General features: G+C 56.0%; 1 protein-coding gene across 40 annotated transcripts in view; it reads right to left on the reverse strand.

Annotated features, from left to right (window-relative positions):
- OBSCN (obscurin, cytoskeletal calmodulin and titin-interacting RhoGEF) overlaps positions 1-25589 on the reverse strand; it is a 166909-nt gene that overhangs the window by 36053 nt on the left and 105267 nt on the right. For 35 of the 40 annotated variants that reach the window (XR_007719250.1, XM_050757077.1, XM_050756959.1 and 32 more), the window contains 28 exons: positions 25306-25578; positions 24127-24393; positions 23090-23362; positions 22206-22481; positions 21337-21624; positions 20915-21196; positions 19833-20206; positions 16755-17625; positions 15388-15666; positions 10870-10948; positions 10491-10615; positions 10024-10221; positions 9276-9308; positions 8907-9005; positions 8523-8741; positions 7972-8032; positions 7554-7624; positions 6714-6836; positions 6457-6596; positions 5708-5908; positions 5479-5561; positions 4826-4999; positions 3755-3914; positions 3238-3354; positions 2972-3136; positions 2607-2765; positions 2246-2423; positions 1595-1708 (listed from right to left, as the gene is read on the reverse strand). Coding sequence is in view for 39 of the 40 variants with exons in the window: in XM_050757077.1 (XP_050613034.1) it covers positions 1595-1708; positions 2246-2423; positions 2607-2765; positions 2972-3136; positions 3238-3354; positions 3755-3914; positions 4826-4999; positions 5479-5561; positions 5708-5908; positions 6457-6596; positions 6714-6836; positions 7554-7624; positions 7972-8032; positions 8523-8741; positions 8907-9005; positions 9276-9308; positions 10024-10221; positions 10491-10615; positions 10870-10948; positions 15388-15666; positions 16755-17625; positions 19833-20206; positions 20915-21196; positions 21337-21624; positions 22206-22481; positions 23090-23362; positions 24127-24393; positions 25306-25578 (5682 nt within the window). In the remaining variant the exon portion in view is untranslated. The remainder of the gene's footprint in view (positions 1-1594; positions 1709-2245; positions 2424-2606; positions 2766-2971; positions 3137-3237; positions 3355-3754; positions 3915-4825; positions 5000-5478; positions 5562-5707; positions 5909-6456; positions 6597-6713; positions 6837-7553; positions 7625-7971; positions 8033-8522; positions 8742-8906; positions 9006-9275; positions 9309-10023; positions 10222-10490; positions 10616-10869; positions 10949-15387; positions 15667-16754; positions 17626-19832; positions 20207-20914; positions 21197-21336; positions 21625-22205; positions 22482-23089; positions 23363-24126; positions 24394-25305; positions 25579-25589) is intronic. The other 5 variants (XM_050756797.1, XM_050757100.1, XM_050756967.1 and 2 more) reach the window with 3 other exon arrangements.

Here is a 25589-nt window from a genome sequence, read left to right on the forward strand (position 1 = left end):
ATGTGTGTGTAATGCATATATATGTGGTGTGTATGTACATATGCATGAGTGCATAGCATGTATCTCTGTATGTGTCTCTATGTACGTGTGTGTACAAGTGTGTGTAATGTGTACGTGTGTAAACCGTGACAGGCTGACTTGCACATGTGTGAAGGGTAGAATGGGGACCCTGGCAGCCCTGGATGCCCCTGCCCACTCCCTGCTGGCCTCTCCCTGGCTGGCTTCCTGGGCCCCCACTTCCCTGGCCGCTCCTTCCCTTGGGTTCGCGTCCCCTCATTTCTGCAGACTCTGGAAGTGGGGGCTCTCAAGCCTGGGTGCTTGGGCCTCACCCCCTCCACATGCACTCTGCGTCTGCATCAACTGGCAGGTCAGATGCTCTGTGAGCTGACAATGTCCCATTCGTCGCCTCCGGCCACATCCCTCTTCTGAGCCTTACTTGTACTTCGACCACCCCTCGGCCCCTCTGCCAGCATCACTGCAGGCACCTTGACTCTGCAGGGTCCTCCCAGGCCTGGTGCTTCTTCCTCCCACCCAGCCCCGTCTGCACACCACCGTGCCTCTCCCCAGCCTTCTACCTTTGCAAACGGAACCACCCTGGTGGATGTCCAGCCCCAACTGTGTGCACATCTGGATGCCAAGCTCTTTCCACATAGCCAGCCACCCTATCAGCAAATCGGGCCAGCTCAGCCTTCAACACACCCCTGGAATCCACAGCCATCCCTGAGCCCGGGTCCCCAGCTCCAGCACGATGACTCCCAGGCTGGTGTCCCAGGTCCCCTCTTGGCCCTCCCCAGCAGGTTCCTGGCATTACAGCCAAGGTGACAGATGACAGAGCCAAACTGCGTCCCTCTGCTGCTCAAACCCGACATGGCTCCAGCACAGCTCCCCAGGGAGAAGTCTGCAGCTCCTAGGAGGTGATCTCAGGCCCTTGGGATATCCTGTCTGGTAAAAGCATCTGTTCTCCTTGGGAGCCCTGGGCCACATGGGATCATCTATGCTGACCGTGAGATTTCTGAGATTCCTGGGGGTCCCTGGGCCATACAGCATCAGCTTGGCTTCCAGAAGGGCTGGAGCCCAAGGCCCACCACAGAGCAGTGAGCCACGATTCCATGGCTGAGCCTGCAAAACCCTGGACACCATAGCCAGGGAAGCACCTGGTTGGCACCACCCTGTGCATGTCATCACATGCTGTCACTGGCAGAAATGATGCCCCCGGGAGGGGACAACTGGAAGTTCATGCCTAGTGCCACCTGGACCTTTCCCTAGGTAGCTCTCCCAGCAGCTACTTTAACCTGGGCCCTTTGGCTGCAATCAGCCCTGACTATGGGACTAGCAGCTTTGCAGAGCCGAGTCCCCTCACTGAACTCCCTCCTCTCCATGTCTCGGCATCTCCGTGTCCCCAACCATGCTGCCTTTGATTTGGAAGGCAGGTGGCAAGTGAACGTATGAGGCCTGTCCTTCGTGCCCCAGGCTCCCGGCCAAATCCCATACTGGGTCCCCAGCCCTCACAGCCTGTTTCTCTCGGGAGGCTCTTTTCTGTTGCAGGGCCAGCATCTTGGACAGGAAGGCCACAGCCCCCGGCCCCGGGGTTTACCTTTGTACCAGCTGATGACAGGCTTGGGTGTGCCTGTCACGCGGCAGGCCAGCTTGACTGTCTCACCGAGCTCCGCTGTGCAGTCAGCCAGCTCCTCTTCAAAGTCCGGGGGCCCTGAGGACACACACAGCCCTGAGTACTCTGTGGGGGGACATTGGGCTGCGGCACCCCCAGGTGCACCTGGCAGGTCATCTGCCTTGCACCACGAGCCCCACATCCGATGGTGTGGCCACTATGGGGACTGTCCTTTGTTGCCCCTCATCCAAGGTCCCCATCCAGAGTCAGGTGAGTGAGGCAGGTGTGTGTTAAACAGAGAGCAGTGGGGGCTCGGGGGAAGATTCTGTTCTAGTTGAGGAAGCAGACCCTGGGCTGCCAGGCCCTTCACAGCCCCTGACATGATCTGGGTGGGTGCCTTGAGCTTGGGGCCCCCATGGTATCCCCGACCTTGGGTCAGGGCCAATCCAACACCCAGCCCAGGGGCTCCCCATGAGGCTGTAGCCATCACATGCCACAGGCTGGTTGAGCCGTCTGTCCTAGGAACGAGCCCACCCCTCACACCCACCCAGGTAGGGACCTGTGCAGCTGCAGGAACAGGCTTGGGTGCCCCATCCTGGCTCAGCCACCTGGGTCCCCGGGGAGGTGGACACTCACGCCACACAGGCAGGGCCAGACGCTGCTGGATGCCACAGATCTCCTTCACCCACGAGTTCTTGATAATGGCTGTCCGTGCCTGCAGCAGGTACTTGCGCACCGAGTCCTCCCGCTCCTGCCACACCTCAAAGGCACGGTCATCCCCCTCCACCTGGTCATTCAGGTCGATGCTGCTCAGCTGTGGGTAGGGGAGGGTGTCAGCACAGGGATGGGGACACGGGCTGACCATACTCAACAGATGTGGGACTCGATGAGGAAACATTCAGGCCACCCTGGACCAGTGGCTGCAGGCGTGGCCACCGGCATCCACCCCGGAGCTGAGGGACAGGGAGCCACGCCCAGCAGCCAGGAGCCCACAGACCTTCATCATGTTCCGGAACACGTAGCTGAAGGTATCGGTGCGGGAGTCTCGCCGGGGCTTGCAGATTACCAGGTGGTTGCGGAAGAGGAACACGTGACGGTTGTGGCCCTTCCAGGGCATTCGGGCCCCTGGTGCACCCTCCCACACGATGAAGTGGCCCTGGGGGAGGGTGTAGACTGCGGTCAGCCTGTGTTGGGCCAGACTGCTCAGAGGTGCAGACCCCACAGCCACCCAAGTACCCAGTGCCCTGCCCAACTCATGCACACATCCCCACTTTCTGGCAGCCCCAGATGCAAGCCCCCAACACCCCAATATCCACCCACCTCACACGCATCTCCCGGCCCCAGCCCCTGCCCCTCCCCAACCTGGCGGATGGGCTCGCCCAGGGCCTCCAGGGTGCCCGGGTACTTCTCCATGAGGGACACGTGCAGCTTGTTCTCGGCACGCTGCGGCAGGGCAGACACCACGGCGTAGGCCTGCTCCAGCAGCGCGCAGTTCTGTCTGTTCCGCGCCTTGTTGCGGATCAGCTCCTGGGGCCGGGGCGAAGGTCAGGGTTCAGACTGCTCCACAGGCTGGACCCCAAAAGACCCAGCCTGGGCAGAGGAGGTGGGGCAGGGGAGGTGGTGCCCACCTTCAGCAAGCCCTGGTATTGCTGCACCCGCTCCACCGGCTGCTCCAGGTAGTGTTGCAGAGGTGGCGGTGGGGGCTGAGAGGGGTCCCCTGCTGACAGGGCCTCCTCCGCATATTTCTGTGGGAACCAGGAGGGTGGATTTTAGGGCAGGAATGCAAGGCCCCCAATGGCTGTGTCCCTGAGAGCTGGAGGGTGGGTCCCCAGGGTGCACACACCACCTGCACCCCAGGTGACAGCTGTCATCACCTACTGACAGGTGACAAGCACAGGACTTGGGCTGCTGAAGTGGCCTGCCCAGGAGCACAGGGCTGCAGAAGCAACTCCACCCGCATTTCTGAACTGAGGCCCAAGGGGGCCGCAGGGAGGCTGTGGGCAGTGGCAAGGTCGGGGATGAACGCAGGTTCTGATGTGGGCAGGCCAGGATGAACCTTGGAGGATGCCTGGGCTCAGTGAGCCTTCAGAGGGAGCCAAGGGCAGGCACAGAGGTTCAGGAGTCCATGAGCTCAGGCATGGGCACCTTGTAGAACTCCTGGATGGCCGTGCTGACAACCACCGACTCAGCCTGCACGCGCCCCACCAGGAACTCCAAGTACTGCTCAAAGGCTGCCTGGTTCTTGATGAAGCACATGGCCACGTCGTCGTCTGTGTCGCATTGCTGCAGCTCCTGCAGGAAGCTGCTGTGAAGGGGGATGGCATCAGGACTCAGCCTGAGCCCCATAGCCTGGCCCTGAGCCCTCACCTCTGGGAGGAAGCTGGCCCTGCACAAGGGCTGGGGCCTGTGGCTCCTGGGGTTTGTGAGAGTATGCATGCAGACATGTGTGGGCATGCAAAGAAGTGCTTGTGTGCCGTGTATGAAAGCTCACAGGAATAATACATGTGTACATGTATGTGGGCATGCACATTTGTGGATGCATGTAAATGTGTATGAGCACATGTGGCTGCATACACAGGCAGGTGGTGGGGGAAGGAGATGCTGTGTTATATGCATGTGTGAATGTATTCAAGTGTTAAGATGAAAGGATGTGCATGTACATGCTGGATGTGCACATATGTGCAGAAGTGCATATGCATAGGTGTGCAAAAATAGTGTGGAGACATGTACATATGTGTGTCCATGTGTATAACATGTATACATGTACACAGGCATATATGTGTACACACGTCTATAGGTATGCACTGTGGGCACACAGGTGATGTACACATGTATATGGGTGTATGTGTGTACTGTGTGCATGTGTGTGCATTTACAGATGTGCACATGTGCCATGCACATGGGTATATGGTATTAAAGGCTGCACCTGTACACATGTGTGTGTTCATGTGTGCACACGTGTGAGGGTGTGCATGCAAGTGGGCCTGCGCACATGCCAGTTAGCTGTTGGTGCACCGCAGGCCTTCCCATGAGTAAGCCAGGTACACATGTCTGGGTTTCTGAGGGGAAGTGCGCTGAGGGATAAATCAAGTCAGCACAGGTTCTCTCCCTCCTTGGCTCCAACCCACCTGCACGAGGCCTGGCCCTACAGTGCGTCTATGCATGGACGTGTGTGTGTGTGTGTGTGTGTGTGTGTGTGTGGCCCCACCCACCCACCTGCTGTGAAAGAGGCCGATGTCCCGCACATTGCGGAAGATGACTGCCTTCTGGCTGGCCACAGCTGCGGGCACGTGGGGGCAGCGCTCCAGGTGCTGCAGGTGGTGGCTCTGCAGGAACTGCAGCTCCTCCACGAAGGCCTGCTCAGAACTCAGCAGCTCCTGGATCACAGAGCTGGGCAGGAGGGGGCCGCCATAAGGGACCACGGAGCTCCTGCTTCCCGTGCAGGACTGTGGGCCACGAGGCTCCTGCTCCCTCAGCTGCTAAATGGGAGCGCCTCCTGCTGCGCAGCCTGTCGCCTGCTCACAGGAAGTGGGAGAGCAGGTGGAGAGAGGCTCCCTCTCGGACAAGGCCGGTCCCAACACCAGGAAGCCACCCAGATGGGTCCTGCCAGTACAAGGCTGGGAGGGCAGCTACGGGAACCCAGGCAGCTCTGGGCCTGCTCTGCTGTCCTTGGCCCCTACCTGTCCCTGATAGGCTCACACAGGAGCACCGTTTCAGAGGCCCCTGCAGAGGAATCAGCATAGCCATGACCCCAAGACCTCCAGGGTTAGGGCCTGGACCCAGGGCCAGGGCAAGCGGCCAGCTTCTTTGGAAGACTGTCCAGTCAGTGGGATGCCAGTGCCACCACCTCCAGCCCAGCAGGCACTCACCTCAGCCTTGACTTGTATTCATCTTCAGACACGGCCTCCCCGGGGAACTCAGGGGCCTCAGCAGCCCCCCACTCAGGTGACAGCTGGTGAGGGACAGGAGTATTCCGGTCGGGGTGCTGAACTCTGGCCCTGCCCTGTGGGGATTGGGCTCTCGCCCCTCAAATTGGGACGCCCCTCCTTGGGGCCTCCAGGACCCCTGAGGACCCCTCCTGCCTGGCCATTCAGGTACCTTGAGCCTCCTGTCCAGGTAGGCTGGTGACACCCAGCCCTGCCGTGAGGGGCTGGACTTGGTGGGCTTGGTGCGGACGAGCCAGCGCAGTGGGTGGGCTGCATCCAGGACCTCCACGTACTGGCCTTCCCGCAGTGCGATGGCATCCTGCTCAGCCCCCAGGGGCAGGTAATCGGCGGTGACCACGTAGATGTCAAAGATCTGAGAGGGGGGTGGGGGCGCTAAAGTGGTGAGACCCGGGAGGTGCCAGCTGGGCCTGCCGAGATCCCGAGCCACAGGGCAGGGATCCCCAGTCAGCATGCACACGCCTGGTTCCTGTCCCACACAGAACAGCAGGAATGTGAGAGACCTCCCCTGCCCCACCCCCACCCCTAGAGGTCACCACAGCCCTGGGGTCTCCAGGCCTGGACTGCCTACACTCAGTTACTTGTTTACCTTCTCCCCGACTCCACACCCACTCCAAGCCCTAACAGGGTGCCTGGTACACTGGAGGCCTGAGACACTTTCTCCTTTGAAGGAATGAAGGAGTGAATGAATGAACTAAACAATGGCTCTCCAGGAAGGCAAATCTCCACAGGACGCCGTGTGGAGAAGATCCTGTTCTCACCAGTTCCTGCAACTTGCTGGGGTCCCACCTCCCTAAAGTCCCATGGGAGTCCTGCCCCTGAGCCCCTCCCCACCCTTCACCTTCTCTTCAGGAAGGTCAGGGCCTCTCCCTGCCCTGCTCCCAGAGGATTCCAGCTGCCCACCTCGCCTCGGGCGTCGCCGTCCTCTGACTCTGAAGAAGACTCCTGGATGCTGGAGGATGGCCGTGATCGGCCATGGCGGGGGGATGCAGATGGTGTCTTGGAGTCATCATCGCTGTCACCTCCAGGCACCTGCAGCTTGGCTGGGGGTGCAAGGATCATGACACCCTGGCCTGCCTCTGGCTTTCCAGGGCTCAGGGGAAGGGCAAACACCCCGGACACATCCCAGTGACCCTGGCACATGGGCCGCTGCCCCTCACCCTGCGTGATCTTGGCCGATACCATCTCAGTGATCTGGGAGGTTAGTTTCTGCAGGAACTCCTCTGTGCCCACCTCAGCAAGGGAGAGGTGTCTGAGGGCCTCCTTGGCAGCCAGAGGCTCTCCTGGGGATACAAACACTCTGCTCAGGTTGCTGCGTGCCCCTCAGATGTGTACCAAGCACCCCATGCTGTAGGCCCATCTTGGGCCCTGGGAGCCAATGGTGAACAAACAGCCAAGCCTCCCCCGCATGGTGCTGATGTCTAGCAGGGAGATGATGAGACTCAGTGGCTGGCAAGGCGGGAGGCCAGTGGCAACTGGCCAGGATGAGGAGTCACTCTGGCTCATGAGTGTCAAGCCGAGGCACGACCAGCGGGCTGAGAATGTCCAGAGACAGAGGGCATGGTGGGGACTGCCAGTGGACAGTGGATGAGGGGCATTGGGGACAGAGTCAGCAGAGGCCAGACCTGGGCATCAGGCTGCAGAAGGGGCCATGGGTCCAAAGCGGGGCTGTGTTGCCTCTGTTCTCAGTGCCCAGCACCTAGGAGTTCTACCCAGACCCTGGTATCTACACAGCCCGCTGGATGTGAGCTCTGTGCCCAGGGCTGGCCCAGGGACCCCGCAGGCTCCCAGATCCATGGGGATCAGACATGGTTCCGACACTAATCAAGCCTGAAGTCCAGGCACGGGTTGGTCCTGGCTGTGTGAGGAGGTGTCTCAGTGCTGTGCTGCTCAGGAGGGGCCTCTGAGGCCTGGAGCCACCCCCGGGCAGCCTCCTCCCTGATCCCAGCATCAGGGGATCACCCTGGCCCCTCACAGGCATGCACCCAGCCTGACTGTACCTTTCCTCTGCCCACCAAGGTCGGCAAAACTCGCAGTTTCCAACCCCTGTGCTGAGACGGCTTGTGTGGTCCTAAACGGGCAAAGGGGGTGTCCTGAGAGGCCTGGGCTGGACCCCACCACCCTCTGTCCTTATGCAGAAGCTCCTGACAAAAAGAGGGTCTGGGGACAACAGACCAAGATACTAGAGAAAGGGGCTCCATACCAGAGAGGCCCAACAGAAGCCTTCGCTTTACAATGGGGAAACTGAGGTGCAGAGAAGGAAGAGAGCTGGCCCAAACCACACGGCCTGCATGGGGCAGAGCCAGGACACGCTCTGGGACAGGTGTTCTCCCAGGGGCAGCGCTGTCCCATCCCCCACTCCTAGAGCATCCTCCCTGGCCCTGACTGGAACAGCCTCCAGGGGGAACCCTCACTTACCCCTGCAGGAAAGTGGAAATCAGTGCTTCCTTCACTTTCTCCTGCTCCTCCACCTTAGACACTGTCAGGGAGGACCGCGCAAACCATCAGGACGGTGCTCCCAACCCCGGCACGTCTGATTCCAGATCTGGACTGGGTCCCTCCGAAGCCCTGAGCAGGGGCTGTGCCCAAGCTCACCTCCCCATCCCACTCTTGGCCTGTGGTCACCCCAACAGTGATGGGAGGAGAACAGGGGTTCTCCTGTCCTCAGAGGGGCTGAGCAAGGCCCAGGATGCAGGGGGCTTCAGGAAAAGTCCCTGGAGCCGGCAGTGCAGAACCCATGGGTCCTGGGCCCAGAGGGGACTCTGAGGCTCAAAACCACCAGCACCACCAGGGCCTCACCCGTCTTGGGGTCTCCCTGGTGCTGTCAGAGAATGAGAAGAGGAAGGAGGGTGTCCCACAGGGTCCCAGCCCAGATGGTGGTGATGGGCAGTGTGCCCCAAGGAGACTCCAAAGCTACCCAGTGCCCACCTCCCATGCCCCAGCCCTCCCCCCCCCCACCCCCTACTCACGGCCCGAGACACGCAGGCTGGCGGAGCAGAGGGCCTGGCCGGCAGCGTTGCTGGCGATGCACGTGTAGGTGCCCTGGTGCTGCCGGCCCACGTCCAGCAGGACCAGGCTGTGCTGCTGTGCAGAGCTGGCCATGGTGTAGCCTGGCGTGTCAGGGCCAATCCACAGCACACCCCTCTCAGCCTCCTCCCTGAGCCAGTGCACGGTGGGCGCCGGGCGTCCTGGGGCGGGCAGGAGGTGGTAAGTGCACCCCGCCAGGAGCAGGGCCTCTGGAGGTGGAGCCCTGTCTGTGGCCCTCCCTCAGGATGATGTGAGTGGGGAGGGGGCACCTCTGTCCCATCCCCCAGGGGTGATCTTTCCACAGCAGGGGACAGGAAATGCCTTACCTTCTACCTTCACGGAGAAGGTGATGCTGGAGCCTTTCTTCACTTTCTTGGGGGTGAACCTCTCCAGCATTCGGGGTGGCACCAGCTGCTCATGCACATCTAGGGGGCACAGGGTGGCTGGCAGAGACCTTGGCACAGTCCCTACCGCCTGCTTCCTGGCCCCCGATGATGTCTGCAGGCCCCCAGGTGGCTCTCCACAGCCAGCACCTGGACAGCACCACACTGTTCCCTCGGCCGGGCTGTCTCCTAGGTGCGCCCTCCCTGAGCCAGCCCATGGCCACCCACACCTCCACTGCGGTCAGCCCTAGGGTCAGGCCCTCAGCACCCATGGCCACCTGGCCTCTCCCTGCCCGTCTGGGGCTGCCTCACCTGATGCAGGCTTCTCTTCTGGCTCATCGGGGCCTGAAAGAGGCACTAGAGTCAGACACCTAGCACACACAGGACCCCGCCATGGCTCCTACTCAGCGCTGTGCGGGAGCCCAGCAGTTCTACCCCCTGCAGTGAGGGAACTCAAGGGCAGCGCTGCTCCCCAAGCAAACTTCCTAACCCCTGCCTGAAACCTGGGCCATGAAGCCCTGCAACTTACACACTCTGGTGACAGAGGCAACAGGCTGCATGGACCAGACCCAATGCCCCACCACCCACCCTCACCCTGCCACGGACTCTGTGGCCCGACACTGGAACCAGCACACAACCAAATAATGCTGCCCAGAGCGGCAGAGGACTCACACCTGGGGACGCTGGGGAAAGCTGCAGCAGTGGCAAGACGGGTTTGGGTGAAACTTGGAATGAACTCTCAGTGCTCAGAACTTTTTGAACAATAAGGAAGTAGGGTCCTCTAGTCCCAAGCTACACTGGCTCTGGCTGTGCGTGGATTTACCTAGAGCCTCAATGTTTACCCACTTTCCTGGGTCAACTTCAACCTCCAGCCTGCCCATTAGTCAGGACAGAGGGCTGCACACCCGCTCCCTGAAGGGCCAACTTCTGGCCACCTGTGCCACTTTGTACCAGGGACCCCCGCTGAGGGCCTGATATGGCAAGGTGTGCAGGGGATGTCAGCCCTGGCCAGGATGCTGCCCAGGGCCCAAGTCTCTGCCCAGCCCCTCAGAGCACCCACCTCGGACCAGCAGCCGGGCAGATGAGTAGGCGGCACCCATGGCATTGCTGATGTAGGCCGCATACTGGCCAGAGTCCTCCCGAGTGACTGAGATGATCTCCAGGGTGTGCAGGGTCTTTTTGTCAGTCATGTGGATGTGGGCAGATGCGGTCAGGGGCTGGCCATCTTTGAACCAGTATAATCTGGGAGCAGGGTAGCCTGGGCCACGGGAGGGGGAGTGGTCAGCCTGGGCTACCACCCACGGGCACTGTGTCCTCCAGATGGGAGACAGATGAAGGCCTGGAGAGAGGGTCCTTCAAACACCCCCACACCACCAGTGATGGAGTATCGGCCTCCAGCACCCAGGCAGCAGGGAGAGTGACTGCCTGACCCTGTTGCTGGGGTCTCCTTTCAATAGTAGCTGACGGGGCACGGCTCCTTGGCCTCCATCCTGCCATGGCCGTGTCCCCACTCCCTCTCCCTCTCACCTTTCACCTTGAGCTGGAACTTGGCCAGGCGTGTGCCAGGGGCCACCTGGAGGTCTCTCAGTTCCTCCACCACCTGGGGCAGCTGGCCCTCATCAGTGGTGGACTCTGTTCCCTCCTGCTCCCGGCTGGCAGGAGAACAGAAAAGGGGTCAGCCAGAAAGTAGGGCAGTGAGGGGAGCAGGGCGGGCGGGGTGCTGAGGGGCTTGGGCATGGATGACGTTGGAAGCCCCTGTTTGCTGACAGAGACCGCCAGGGCTTGGAGGAAGGCTCCAGGATTGGACACTGTCAGACCAAGCCCTGCCCTCACCCAGCAGCATCACTCCCCAAGAGGCCCTGCAATGTCAGTCCGTGGGGCACAGCCCACCTCTGGCAGCTCCTACCTGGACAAGTAGCCTTGGGCACTGAAGTAGGATGAGGTCTCCGTGGCATCCGCTGCAGTGTCATAGTCTGTGCTTGTCACTGGGGAAGGAAGAGGGGAACTGGAGCAAGGCCTGCCATCCCATCTGCCCCAGCACGAGCTCCTGCACCAGGATGGCCTCGGCCCTCAGAGGTCCTGACTACGGAGCCTTGCCTGGAAGCCACTTAGATTTGGGAGCTAGGAAGTCATAGGGGGAATAGTGATATTGTAGCCTCTCCACCCCCAGCTATTACCAGCCCCATACTTCAAGGCCTATAACTAACTACAAGCCTCTTTGACATGACAAACTAATAACGAATGATCCAGAGGCCTCAGAAGAAACAGTGATAGTGGTAGAACATTCCAGTTCCATCCTACTAGGGAATAATGGGATGAAAAGATACAGGTCTCAAACAGCTAGGACTTGTGTTTCTAGTCAAGATGGAGTGACTGAGGTTGGACTTACCCTCTTTTATGGACTAAATGTTGAGATGCCCCCCAAAGACCATATGCTGAAATATTAACCCCCTATGGATGAAGAGATGGGCCCTTGGGAGGTGATTAGGTGATGAGGGTGGAACTTCCATGAATGGGATTACTGCCCTTATAGAAGGGACCCCAGAGACCTCCCTCATCCTCTTTCTATCATGTCCTTGAATGATGTATTTTTTTCTTCTGTTATATATATACATATATATATATATATATATATATATATATATATTTTTTTTTTTTTTTTTTGAGACGGAGTCTTGCTCTGTCGCCCAGGCTGGAATGCAGTGGCACGATCTCGGCTCACTGCAAGCTCCGCCTCCCGGGTTCATGCCATTGCCTCAGCCTCCCGAGTAGCTGGTACTACAGGCGCCCGCCACCATGCCAGCTAATTTTTTGTATATTTAGTAGAGACGGGGTTTCACCGTGTTAGGATGGTCTCGATCTCCTGACCTCATGATCCGCCCGCCTTGGCCTCCCAAAGTGCTGGGATTACAGGCGTGAGCCACCGTGCCCGCCCTCTTCTGTAATAAATTTATAATCTTCTTCTCTACTTGCTATTAATCCTATCCATTGGATTTTTTATCTCTGGAAGTTCTACTTGGGTTTTTAAAATATATTCTGTCTCAACATCACTAATCATCAGGGAAATGCAAATCAAAACCACAATGTGATACCACCTAACTTCTGCAAGGATGGTCATAATTTAAAAATTAAAAAACAGTAGATGTTGGTGTGGATGCAGTGGTCAGGAAACACTTCTACACTACTGGTGGGAATGTAAACTAGTACAGCCATTATGGAACAGTGTGGAGATTCCTTAAAGGACTAAAGGTAGAACTACCATTTGTTCCAGCAATCCCACTACTGGGTATCTACCCAGAGGAAAATAAGTCATTATTTCAAAAAGACACTTGCATACGCATGTTTATAGCAGCACAATTCACAACTGCAAAATCATGGAACCAACCTCAAATGCCCGTCAATCAACGAGTGGATAAAGTAACTGTGGTATATATATAGGATGGAATACTACACAACCATAAAAAGGAATGGATTAACAGCATTTGCACTGACCTGGATGAGATTGGAGACTATCATTCTAAGTGAGGTAACTCAGCAATGGAAAACCAAACATCATATGTTCTCACTGATAAGTGGGAGCCAAGCTATGAGGATGCAAAGGCATAAGAATGATACAATGGACTTTGGGGACTTGGGGGGAAGCATGGGAGTGGGGGCGAGGGATGAAAGACTACAAATAAGGTGCAGTGTATACTGCTCAGGTGATGGGTGCCTCAAAATCTCGCCAATCACCACTAAAGAACTTACTCATGTAACCAAATACCACCTGTACCCCAATAACTTAACAGAAAAAGTAAAGAACTGAAAAATAAATCTTGAGAGATAAAAAAAATTAAATAAAATATATTCTATGTCTCTACTTTTCTTTTCTTTTTTTTTTTTTTTTTTTGAGACAGAGCCTCACTCTGTCACCCAGGCTGGAGTGCAGTGGTGCAATCATAGCTCACTGCAGCCTCAACCTCCCAGCTCAAGCGATCCTCTTGCCTTAGCTTCCCAAGCAGCTGGGACTACAGATGTACAGCCCCATGCCTGGCTAATTTTTTTGTATTTTTTTTGTAGAGACAGGGTCTCACTGTGTTGCCCAGGCTAGTCGTGAACTTCTAGGCTCAAGTGATCCTCCTGCCTAAGCCTCCAAAAATGCTGGGATTACAGTCATGAGCCAAAGTGCACCAGGCCAGGACAGGGATTTCCTAAACACGGGAAACAAAGATGAGCCCTATGATTGCGCCAGTTTCCTGCCTTGAATTTGTAGACTCAGGGAAGGGAAACTGAGGTAGGTCCCAGCAGACTCCTTGAGATGAGAAGATGGAGCTCAGAGTCCTGGGAGACTAAGGCAGCTAGAGTTCACAGACAAAGTGCTGGAGAAAAGAAAGCAGTACAGAGAAAGGACCTGCCTCAAGGACTCAGCAGAATACTGATTAGCATTTGCATGTGAGGAAAGACCCACCTGAAAGGATTAGAGGAAACAGTACCAGGAATAGCTCCTGGTTCTACCAGTCAGACTAGAAAAATTCCTAACTCAAAGGGCATTGAGTAGAGTACTCAGGAAAGTTCTTGCCTCAGCAGTGGGAAATAATTAGCCCTAGACTGAGCACTGCTCTGGAGCCACCAAAGAAATCATAAAAGCTAGGCCCCAAAGAATAAAATCGCATCCAAGTATCTTCACTGTATCCCAGAACAAAGCTCAAGAAGATCGGCAGAAATACAAAAATATCCTAACAGGGTAAAGTTTACAATGTCAGGCACTCAATCAAAGATCACCAGACATACCAAGAGACAGGAAAAGATGACCCATAAAGTAGAAAATAATCAACTGAAACCAACCCAGAACTGATGCAGATGTTAGAACTGGTAGAGGAGACATGAAAACAGGTATTAGAATTGTATTCTCTGCATTCAAAAGGTTAAGTAGAGATGTAGAATATATTTTAAAAAACTCAAGTAGAACTTATAGAGACAAATAATAAAATGAATGAGATTAATAGGATGGATATTACAGAAGAAAAGACAGTGGACATAAAGGCATGAATAAAAACTATGCAAAATGAAAGATACAGGAATTTTTTAAAGTGAAAAGAGCATTAGTGAACTGTACACACTCCATGTGACTTAATATACAGGTAAATGAAGAAAAGAATATTTGAAGAAATAATAATAATACGTCTTAATATACACGTAATTGAAGAAAAGAATATTTGAAGCAATAATGGTCACAGAAATTCCAAACTTAATGAAAACTCTAAACCTACAGTTCTAAGAGGGTCAACAAAGTCCAACCTCAACAAACATGAAGAAAAGTACACCAAAGAACATCATAATCAAATTACTCATAACCAGTTATTTTAAAAAAAAATCTTTAAAAAATAGCTAGAGAATTTTTGTGAAGAAAGAGATAAGCTGATCCTAAAATTCATATGAAAATGCAAGGCACCCAGAATAGGCAAAACAATCTTGAAAAAGAAGGAAGTTGGAGGACTTACCCTCCCAATTTCAAAACCCAATACAGAGCTACTGTAATCAGGACAGTGTCGTGCTGGCATAATGAAAGACATTTAGATGAATGAAACAGAATTTAGAGTCCATAAATAAACCCATACATTTAGAGAAAATCAAATTTTGACAAGAATTCCAAGACAATTCAATGGTGAAATAGTCTTTTCAACAAATGGTGCTGAGACAACTGGGTATCCACATTAAAAGAACAAACTTGGGCCCTTACTTCGTTTCATATACAAAAAAAACCAAAAAAACAAAAAAACAAAACAAAAAACCTCAAAATGGACCAAAGACCTAAATATATGAGTTACTATAGGCATAGGTGTTTAACTCTTTATAACCTTGGATTAGGCAATAATTTCTTAGAAATGACAACTAAAGCACAAGCAACCAAAGAACAAGTAGGTAAATTGTACTTTATTAAAATTTAAAAACTTTGTTGAGGCAGGAGGATCACTTGAGGCCAGGAGTTTGAGGTTACAGTGAGCTATGATTATACCACTGCCCTCCAGTCACAGTGCCATGAACCATTCACCATGCCCTTGAGCTTCTCCTGAGAGGCTTCCTGATCAAGCCATCTGACAGCCTTCAAAAGGGACCTCAAGGGAGTGGTTGGGGTAGGCTGGACTCACCCTTCTTGACCCCCTCACCTTACTCCATGAGGTCCACTTCCAAACCTTCCTGGGTCTCTGTTCCAGCCAGGATGCCTCTCACAGAGATGAGATCCCTCAACCTCTTACCCCAAGGGGCTCCAGACTGGGGGCCTGTCTTGGCCCTAGCTCCCAGAGAGCTTTCCATCAGCCACAAGACTCTGAGGCCCCAAATCCTGCCTGGCCTGAGACGAATGCTCTCTGAATCATCCTCAAGACCAACTCAGGAGCCCCTATACCACCCACCCTGGAGACACCAAACCAGACGCAGTACTCACAGTCCACACGGAGCTCAGCCTTGGTGGAGGAGACACCCACGCTGTTCTCAGCCAGGCAGCGGTAGACACCCATGTCTGCTGGCACCACGGCTGTGATGATGAGCTGATGGCCACCCTGTTGGTCTTCATTAATCATGTAGTGGTCATCCTCCTCCAACAACTTCCCATCCTTGAACCAACGCACACTAGGCATGGGCTGACCTCTCACCACACAGTCAAAGCTCACAGGATACCCATCCTGCACTTCTTGGTTCTGCAACTCGGTCAGGAACACTGGGGCTGGGATAGATGGGTGATTTAGCCCCAGGGAACAATGATCATGTCCGGCTGCCACATACATGCAAGTTGCCACCAGATGAATGGTTTGACACATATGATGTACAGAGCAATCATTCATATGGGAGTGTTCATAGACCCTGACAGCTAAAAACAATGGTATCTTTGCCTGCTAAGCTTCTCTCTCTTCCTTGTTCTCTAAGAATTCTGTTTGCCAGCTTGGTTCCCAAGCTGCTCTGAGGCAAAAGCGATAAAGGGTTGGAAACAGGGAGGAAAAGGGAGGTAAAGCAAAGATAAAGACTGTGTGGCCTGTAAGTCCAGGAGGAGCAGGTGAGGGATTTGCAGCAAGGCAGAGGCTCAAAATTGGAGAGAAGTTTCAAGAAATAACACTGTGGGTCATTCATCCTACCCTCTTTAACATTCCTAGAGAGATACAAGTAAATAAGGAAATGGCTTTTTAATTACTCCTAGATGCTGGAATGGGAAACAGTAGCAGACTGGACCATGAGGAGTGCAGCATTTTATACAGGTTTCAGAGTCTCCTTTTTAAAAAATTCTAGAGAGTGAACACAAATGACCTTTGAACAACATGCATTTGAACTGCATGGGTCCACTTATGTGTGGATATTTTTCAACCAAACTGGATTAAAAAATACAGCATCTGTGGGATGCAAAACCCTGTATAGCGCTGACTTTTCATATATATAGGTTCTGCAGGGCTGATCTGGGGACTTGAGTATGTGTGGATTTGGGTACACATAAGGGTTCTAAAATCCATCCTCTGTGTATACCAAGGTAGAACTGCATTCCCATTCTCATTTCACAGATGTGAAAGCTGAGGCACAGAGATGCTAAGCAGCTTCCCCCAAAGCACATAGTTAGTAAGAGACAGGGTTGGAGTTCAAATTCAGCTCTATTTAACTTCAAAGTCAGGGCTTTTCACACCTCAGTGGGCTGCACCTGCAAAGAACCCAATGGTGGGCACGGGTAACCCCTTAAGCTTGCAGCAGACTCTGGATCCTTCTCCCCTGCCTCTCCCTGCCTCTGCACCCTGGTTCGTGACCCCAGACCGAGGCTGTGTGCAGACTCACCAGCATCAGAAGTCAGTAGGCTGGGCAATGGCTCTGGAGGCACCACAGGGGCAGGGGCCTCTTTGCTGATGCGCATCTCTACCCTCCGAGGCCCCTCCTCCACCAGGTTGATCTGCACCCCGATGCCCAGTGTGGCAAACATCTCCTGGAAGCGAGTTACCGCCTGGCGGGCCTCAGTGAGTGCCTCAAAACGGATGCAAATGAAATGCTCATCTTCGTGGTATGTCTGCCAGTCCGCAGGCTCCTCTGGCTCTGCAGGGCCCTCATCTGCACTCAGGAAGAGCTCCTCGTCTGAAACCTCAGCCGGGCTTTTGGTGCGGAAGAGCCGGTGCAGCCGCCGGGCAGCCCGGCGGAAGGCATCGTCCAGCTCACCCCCAGAGGAGCTCTCGGCCTCACTCTCTGTCCCACTGACCACCACGCAGGCACTGTGGGCCACCTGGCCAAACTTGTTGCTCACCTGACAGGTGTAGTGGCCAGCATCAGCATGGCCCAGGCCAGTGATCAGCAGAGAACAGGTGCCATCCCCAAGCTGGTCGATGTGATGGTGCCGCCCGTCGGTCAGCTCCACACCATCCTTCAGCCAGCAGGCTCGCATATCTGCCTTGCTGGCCACAACACACTCCAGCCGCAGGGCATCCCCTACCTGTGCCTCGGTGTCCCCAAATGTGTGGGAGAACATAGGCCCTTCCTGCTGCTTCATCTCCTTCCGGACCTTGTAGCCCTTAAAGGCAGCCTGGATCTTCACAGCTGCCTTGTCCATTGAGGGATCACCCAGGTCTTTGGTGCTCAGGTCTCCCAGCGGTGGGCGCACAGCAGCCAGCGGCTCCTGCTGCTGCTGTGGCTTCACAGAGGGGGCTGCTGGGGCCCCAACCTGTGGGCACAGAGCCTGACGTCATGGTGAGATAGGGAATCTGAGGCCAGGAACTGGGCACGACTGGTGTGGAACGCATGGCAGGGGCAGCTCCAGGTCTTGCTCCAGTATGCCCTTTTTCCTCCTACCAATTGGACCAACACTAGCTTCAATTTGACCTAGATGTCTGACAGCACCTTCCAAAATGCAAGCCCACTTCCTGGAAATCACTTTACACAATCACTCAGACCACGATGAACAGGGTTGTGAAGAACACCATGAAGAGACCAGTTCCAACTCTTCAGGCAAAAGTTTTAATGGTCAGATGTGTATATGAATGGATGGATGCAGGGTGGATGGAGAGATACATCAATTAATGGATGGTTGAATGGGAGAACCGGTGTATGGATGGATGGATAGATGGATGGGTGGGTGGGTAGCTGGTGGATGAGTGAATGGTTATACAGATGGTGGTATGGGTAGATAAGTGGGTAAACAGGCTGACAGACAAACAGACAAACAGGTGAACAAGTACAGGAATAGATTATGGACAAATGGTGGATGGATGGGTGAAAGAGTAGGTGGATGGATGATAAACAGCAGATGGATGGAGTTGTATGGTTGTATAGGTGGGTAAACAGGCTGACAGACAAATGAATGAACAGGTGAACAGGTGCAGGAGTGGCAGATGGATAGTAGATGGATGGATGAATGGAATGGAATGGAAGGATGGTGGGTAGATGGTAGATGGATGGATGAATAACAGGATGGTGAGTAGATACATGAATGGATAGTGGGTAGATGGGTGCATGTCAGATAGGAGGATGGGTGAATAGATGAAAAGAAGGAAGGATGGTAGTATACATGGATGGACAAATGGAAGGATGGTAGATGGATGATGAATGGATACATGCATAGATGGACAGATGGAAGGATTATAGAAAGATGATGAATGGACAGATGGTGAGATGGTGAACAGATGATAGATGGATGAGTATATAGATGGCAGATGGGTGAATGCATGACTAGATGGAAGGAAGAATGTGTGCATGGATAGATGGTGGATGAATAGATGGAACAAAGGAAAGAAAGATGAACATATGGATGAATAGATGGCAGATGAAGGAATAGATGAAAGGAAAGAAAGATGGACACATAGACGAGTGGATGAAAGAAAGAATGAATGCATGAATGGATGAATGAATGAAAGGAGGAATGGATACATGGATGGATGGATGGATGGATGGATAGAAGGAAGAATAGACAGATGCATGGATTGAAGGATGGATGGTGGACAGACAGAAGAGAAGAAATGCATGCATTGATGGATGGATCGTGTATGGATGGATGGAAGGATGGATGAATGGATGGATGGATGGTAGATTGATGATGCATAAACAGATGAAAGTAAGGAAAGACAGATGTATGAATGGATGGATTAGGTAGAAGGATGGAAGGACAGAAAAATGGATGCCTGAATAGATGGATGGCAGTTGGATTGAATAGATGGATGGCAGTTGGATGAATGAAAGGATGGGTGGATGCATGGATGGATGGATGCATAGATGGATGAATGGTGGATGGATGCATAGATGGGTGGATGAATGGATGCATGAATAAGTGGATGAATGGTGGATGGATGCATGCATGGATGGATGGATGAATGGTGGATGGATGGATGCATGGATGGGTGGATGAATGGTGGACGGGTGCATGAATGGATGGATAGATGAATGGTGGATGGATGGAAGAATGGTGGATGGATTGATGCATGGATGGGTGAATGAATGGTAGATGGATGCATGGATGGATAGATAGATGAATGGTGGATGGTTGGATGAATGATGGATAGAAAAATGCATGCATGGATGGATGAATGGTGGATGGATGGATGCATGGATGGGTGGATGAATGGTGGATGGATGCATGGATGTAGAGATAGATGAATGGTGTATGGATGAATGCATGGATAGAAAGATGCATGGATAGATACATGGAAGGAAGGAAGGAAAGATGGATGAATGGATGTATGGATAGATGGATGAATGGCAGATGAGTGGATGAATGGAAGAAAAGATGGATAGATGAGTAGATGCATAGATGGGTGTATCAATGGCAAATGGATGAATAGTGGATGGCTGGATGGATGGATGGATGGATGCATGGATGGATGGATGGATGGTGAAGGTCTCAGACCTCTCCTTGCAGGGCAAGTTGGGGGGGCTCACCTTGCTGGTCAGTGGTGAGGTGCCTTGCCTCCCAGCCTTCTTGAGGTAAGTGACCAGGGAAGGGGTGCCTGCCCGGGACTCATCATCAGAGCTGGTGTGTGAGAGGTCAGCCTCTCCAGTGCGTGCCAGCTCATCAGCCGTGGAGTAGCCTTCGGAGAGATCAGGTGCCACCTCCTCTGCCTCCTGTGGCAGGTGCTGTGAGCGGCCATCCTCCTCAGGCAGCTCGCTAATGGAGTCTAGCGTGGGCTCACGGCTCATGCGACGTTTCCGAGCCAGGGCCTCCCATAGTTGGTGCAGGTCGCCCTCCTGGGCTGCCTCAAGGGGCAGGCTGGGCTGAGGAGGGGCCTCATCCACAGAGGCTGGGCTCAGCGCCACTGAGGAAGGCAAAAGACTGGTCAGTGGGCTAGTTCAGAGCCATCAGCCCAGACCTCAGCTGCTTATCAGTATGTAGCTGGGCTGTGGCCTTGCTAGGCCTCTACCCCCACCTGGCACTAGCTACTTCCAATGGCACAATCTTTGCAAGTCTCAGAGCCCCTGAGCCTTGGCTCCCCGACTTTGAGTGAGGCCACAGTCTACCTCCCTGCACAGGGTATGTGATGACTGGAACAGGAAAGGACTCTGCAAAAGCAAATTGGGCTGATTTGAGCCCTTCTGGCCCTGCTTCTGGGATAGAGTGCCTAGACTCATGGGGGTGCTGGCTGCCATGCAGGGAGGATCAGGCTCAGAGTTCAGGGGACAGGCCTCAGAGTGTGGGAGGGCTCAGAGCACTGGGGTTTTCAGGGGGTTCAGAGTACAGGGGATGTCTGTGTGCAGGGGCCCAGAAGCTTAAAGGGACCAGAATAGGAGAACCAAGGGCTGCACCACCCAGGACCTGCTCAGGGACAGGCAGGCTGGCCTAGGCCATCAAGACTCTGCAACATGGGGTTTACCACATCTCCCTACGCAGCCTCAGTCTCTCCTATGTGATGGGCCTCAAAAGGACCCTCAGCCCTTCCCTAAGAGAACCTGTGAGAGGAAGGCCAAGCTGCACCCCCACACCAAAGCTCCCCACCCTGGAACCTGGAAGGACAGGGACGACGCACCCTGGAAGGTGGCAGCCGCGGGGCAGGTGGAGCCCTGGGCTGGGCCACAGTGGTACTCGCCCTGGTCTTCTGCCGTGAAGCCCCTGATCACCAGCATCTGTTGCCGACCCTGGGAGACCACCTCGAACCGCCCACTGGGCTGGATGCGCTCCTTTCCCTTGTGCCAGATGACCTCGCCAGCCTCAGCTGCCACCTCAAGCTCCAGACAGACATCCTCACCAGCTGCCACCTGCCGGCTCTCAGGGGCAGAGGGCTGGGGAGGCACAGGCTTCGGTGGCGTTGCTGGGGAACAGCATTCACGGACAGAAGACAGGCTCCATCAGCAAAGATGCACCCAGGGTGCAGGCCCCACCCCTGGGGAACCCTCCCTCTTCTAGCTTGTGGGGGCTGTGAACTCCCCAGGCCCCAGTGAAGCAACTCACCAAGCCGCACAGTCTGGGGCAGGTGAACCGGTTCCCCAGCACCCACTGGGCCCACAGCTGCCACACGGAAGCGGTAGGTCTCCCCGGGGGCCAGGCCATCCACCACACACTCAGGTCCAGGCACCAGCTCGTGGCACAGCCGCCACTGGCCCATGGCCCCCTCCTTCACCTCCACGCGGTAGCCACAGAGACCACCGCCTCCATCACTCATGGGAGCTGCCCAAGACAGTGTCACAGTGTGGCTGCTGCAAGCCACCACTTCAGCATCCTCTGGGGGGTCAGGGAGGCCTGGGGAAAAGGGGAACCAGTCATGGGGGTGGCTCCCTGTCGGCACTAACAGCCCCTCTGGAAGCCACTGGGCTCTGATACTGGTTGCAGGTGGTGTGGCTGCACCCGAAGGCAGTGTGCTGCTGTACCTAGTGGCCCAGCCCGTCTCAGGGAGTGAGGGATGCTGCCCAGGCCCCGTGGTGGCGCACTTGCGTGTCACATGGAGACTATATGTGCCCAGAGCCCACCCAGTGTGGAGAGCCCCTGGTGGTCTCTGCACCTCCTGTCTCCCCAGAGCTGGGCTCAGATCTGCATTAGGAGTTGGGGGAGCTGAGGGGGAGGTGGAGCAGAATGAGGGGACTTTGGCCTTATGAACCCACAGGGTGGTAGACTCATGCATCGTTATGCCTGGCCAAGGGCAGCCTCCCAGACTCCCATGGCCAGGCCCGTATCTGCAGGCAGTCAACCCCAAGCTCTGCAGTGGGCAGATGCTGCAGAACCCAGCCCGGGATGGTCACCCACAGACCCACAAGCTCTGGAAGCTAGGCGGGCCCCAGACCCGACCTGCAGGGGAGGGAGAAGGGAGCCCGCCCACCACCCACCCAGCACGGTGAGTCGCGCAGAAGCCACGGCGTCGCGGCAAGCGAAGGTGACCTCCCCGGCATGGAGGAGCTGGGCGCTGCGCAGCAGTAGGGCGTGGTGACTGCCATCGGCGGTGACAGTCCAGTCGGCATCATCCGGCTGCACCGCGGCACCATTGATGTACCAAGACGCCTCTCCCACGGGCACCACCTCGCTGAGCGTGCAGGTGAAGAGGGCCTGCGCACCGGCCCGGACCACCGCATTTTTCAGCGGCTCCAGGATCTCCAGGCGCCAGCCTGCGGGTGTGCCCGAGGAAGGGGTGTGAGGGCAAGGGCCGGAGCAGGGCCTGGACTTCAGACCCTCGCTTCTTCCCACCTGCGTGGGTGGGAGGGGTCTGGGAGACCGAAGCTCCCCACCTGCGGCCCCAGCAAACCCCTCTCTCAAAGTCAGCCCAGCCTCCCGCGGGAGACACCTCTCATCTGGCCCCCAGTCATGCCTGCCTTCAACCCAGCCTCCTGTGGGTCCCAGAGACACGTCCCCCTCCTGGCTCCGGAGAGCCTCTGGTCTCGGCGCACGGCGAACACACCGTGCACCCCTCCTGAGCCTCGGGCCCCGGGGCTTCCACCCACTGCGGAGCGGGTGGCTCCCAGCCTCAGGTGGGAGGGGCCGGCCCCTGGCAAACCCTGCCCTTTGTGCCGCTCCCTTCCCCGGCCCTGCCAGCAGCACCAGGGCCTCAGCGCCTCAGCGCCTCTGCAGCGCGGGTGGCCCAGCCTCCTGCAGGAGGGTCTTGGAGACTGACGTCCCCTCTGCAGCTGCAGCCCCCCAGCCCCGCCCCCTCTGCCATCCGCCCCCCACAGCCTCTAGTGGGATCTGGCCCCGCCCCGCACCGGCACAGCGCAGTCACCTCGGACCGTGAGGAACGCGGACGTCACCATATCCCCAGCCAGGAAGGTCACCCGGCAGCTGTCTTGCGGCCGCAAGTTTTTGAGCAGCAGCAGGTGGCGCAGGCCGTTCTCAAAGTAGACCACCTCGGCGTTCTCCGAGGTGCGCACAGGTTCGTCGTCCAGCAGCCAGGTGTGGGCAGCCACCTCAGGCTGGGACAGCTGGCACTCGAACAGCGCCTCGCCGCCCTCCAGCGCCTCCACGTTCTCCAGCCCCCGCACCACTGTGTTCTTGGCTGCGGGGAGAGGGAGGCTCAGACTATGCCTGCGCTTCCAGGATCCCCACGTCCCTTGGGAGTGTCCTGAAAACTACGAAAAGTCAAACAAAATGCCCCCTCCCCAGAAGCTATGTGGAGGGGGGCACTCAGTGTCCAGGGTGGAGCCACCGTGCCTGCCTCTGTAGTCACCCAGGCCCCCCCGCCACACCATGCCCTGCCCACTTTGGCACTAGGTTCCTGACCTCACAGGTGAGAAACCTCACAGGTGTTCACGAGACTAGAAACTCGCCAACGGCACAACTGGGCTTAAACACAGCCATGAGGCTCAGAGCCATGCTTTACCTGCCATGGCCCCACTGCAGCTTCAGTGTCTGGAAACAGCCCCCTTTCTCTGCACCCCCAAACAGAGCTACTAGACCTGCTGCCTGGCCCCTAGGATGCCATGCTCAGACTCACAACAACCAGAGACCTCCTCCCTAATCCACTGCCCTCCTCCGCTCTCCCCTCCCTTTCTAATTCTCTTGTGGGTTCACGTGTAGGAGTCTCGAATTTGGCCACACATTCTTCATGGAAGCCACAAGTTCAGCAGCTGTGCATGCCCCGCCTACCCACAGCTCAGCTCCTGGTGTAGCGAGCTTGCCACCTATGTGGCCTGTTTCCACCTGTCCGAGCCACCTGTGTCCCAGAGCCACCAGACACTGCCTGCCATTCCACTATCACTGCACAGCCAAAGCTGTGCCAAAGCTGCCCCGGGCCTGGGGCTGCCCACCAGGCGGCCTCACCTTGCACTTGCAGCAGGGCCACTACGCGGGTGCCCGCAGCCTCACAAGAATAGATGCCACTGTCACAGGGCAAGGCCGGCCTGAAGGTCAGCCTGGCCACGTTCCAGTCCTGCTCTATGATGACACGGTGCCCATCCGTGCGCACCTCCCGCTCGTCCATCTTCCATGTGGCCTGCACGGGCCGTGAGTACTGGCAGAGGAGCTCGGCCGAGCCACCCTCCTCCACGGCCAAATCCTGCATGGCACTGACCACCTCCACCACGGGATCTGTCAGCCAACATGCCGGACATACATCAGCCCCTGGAGCTGAGCCACCGCAGCCATCCCCACCCTCTGCTGTCAGCATTAAAGGCTTCAGCGGCAGCAAGCGCAGAGCTGTGGCAGGAAATGGCAGAGCAGTGACCAGGGAAGGGGGCCCACCACGACAGCCCAGGGCTATCCACCGCAGACACACCTCACCCCCACCCATGGGAGACAGCACTGTCGGGCTTGGTATCTTTCCAGGGGAGCCCCTCCTGGTCCCCTTTGCCTCTACCTCCCTCTGGCCCTGGGCACACTGCCCCAACAGGGACACAAACCCTCCAAAGTCCCCCCACCCCATGCCCTCTGGCCCTGGCTCAGGAGCCAGAGCCCCAGCCCAGCTTGTCCCTTCTGCAAGGACTCTGCCATCTTTCTTGGGGTCTCTGTCCCATCTCCACTGTACAAATCCTGCTCCACAAATGGCTGTGTGCCCCGGGACTCAGGTGAACCTTCCACATTTTCTTTGAGGGTGCACAGGGGGCAAAGCCACCATGTAAGTCACTGGGAGGGGACTCCCATATGGCCAGCTCTTTCCCAGAAGGGCATAAACCTAGCCTAAGCCCACAGCGGAGGAAGCAGGTGACAGCAGGGGTAGACTCAGCAGGGGCTGCTTTTGGCTACACAAGGGACTGGGTTTCATGGCTGGGCACGTGCGGCCAGCAAGGTGATAGCCAGTAGGGCATGGGTTGGTGTCCAGCTACACCACTCCCTAAGCCCAGACTTCTCATCCACCCTCCATGCCCACCTGTGCCACTGTAGGCAGACAGCATGCATAGAGTGGTGCCTACTCTGTGGCCCTGGGGGCCAATCCCTAATCCCAGGAGCCCGCAGGAAGCATACAAAAGTGCCAGCATGGCAGGGGTTGCCATCGGCCAATACCTTTCATCAACAACTTGGCCGTGGAGACCAGGGGCCCTGCGCGGAAGGTGACAGTGCCGGAGTCGGCCACCCCCAGGCCTGAGAGCGTGAGGGAGTGAAAGATCCCGTCTCGCACAGTGATGGCACTCTGGGGGCCATCCTGTAGCAGGGTCCCATCCAGCCACCAGCGGGCCTCCGGCCCACCCGCGTGAGACACCTCACAGGAGAACGTGGCCACCTCCCCTGCGAAGACATCCACATTCTGCAAGCCACGTACCAGGCATGGCGCTGCCTCTGCACAAGAG

The sequence above is a fragment of the Macaca thibetana genome, chromosome 1 (assembly GCF_024542745.1).
Source record: "Macaca thibetana thibetana isolate TM-01 chromosome 1, ASM2454274v1, whole genome shotgun sequence".
NCBI classification, from domain to species: Eukaryota; Metazoa; Chordata; class Mammalia; order Primates; family Cercopithecidae; genus Macaca; species Macaca thibetana.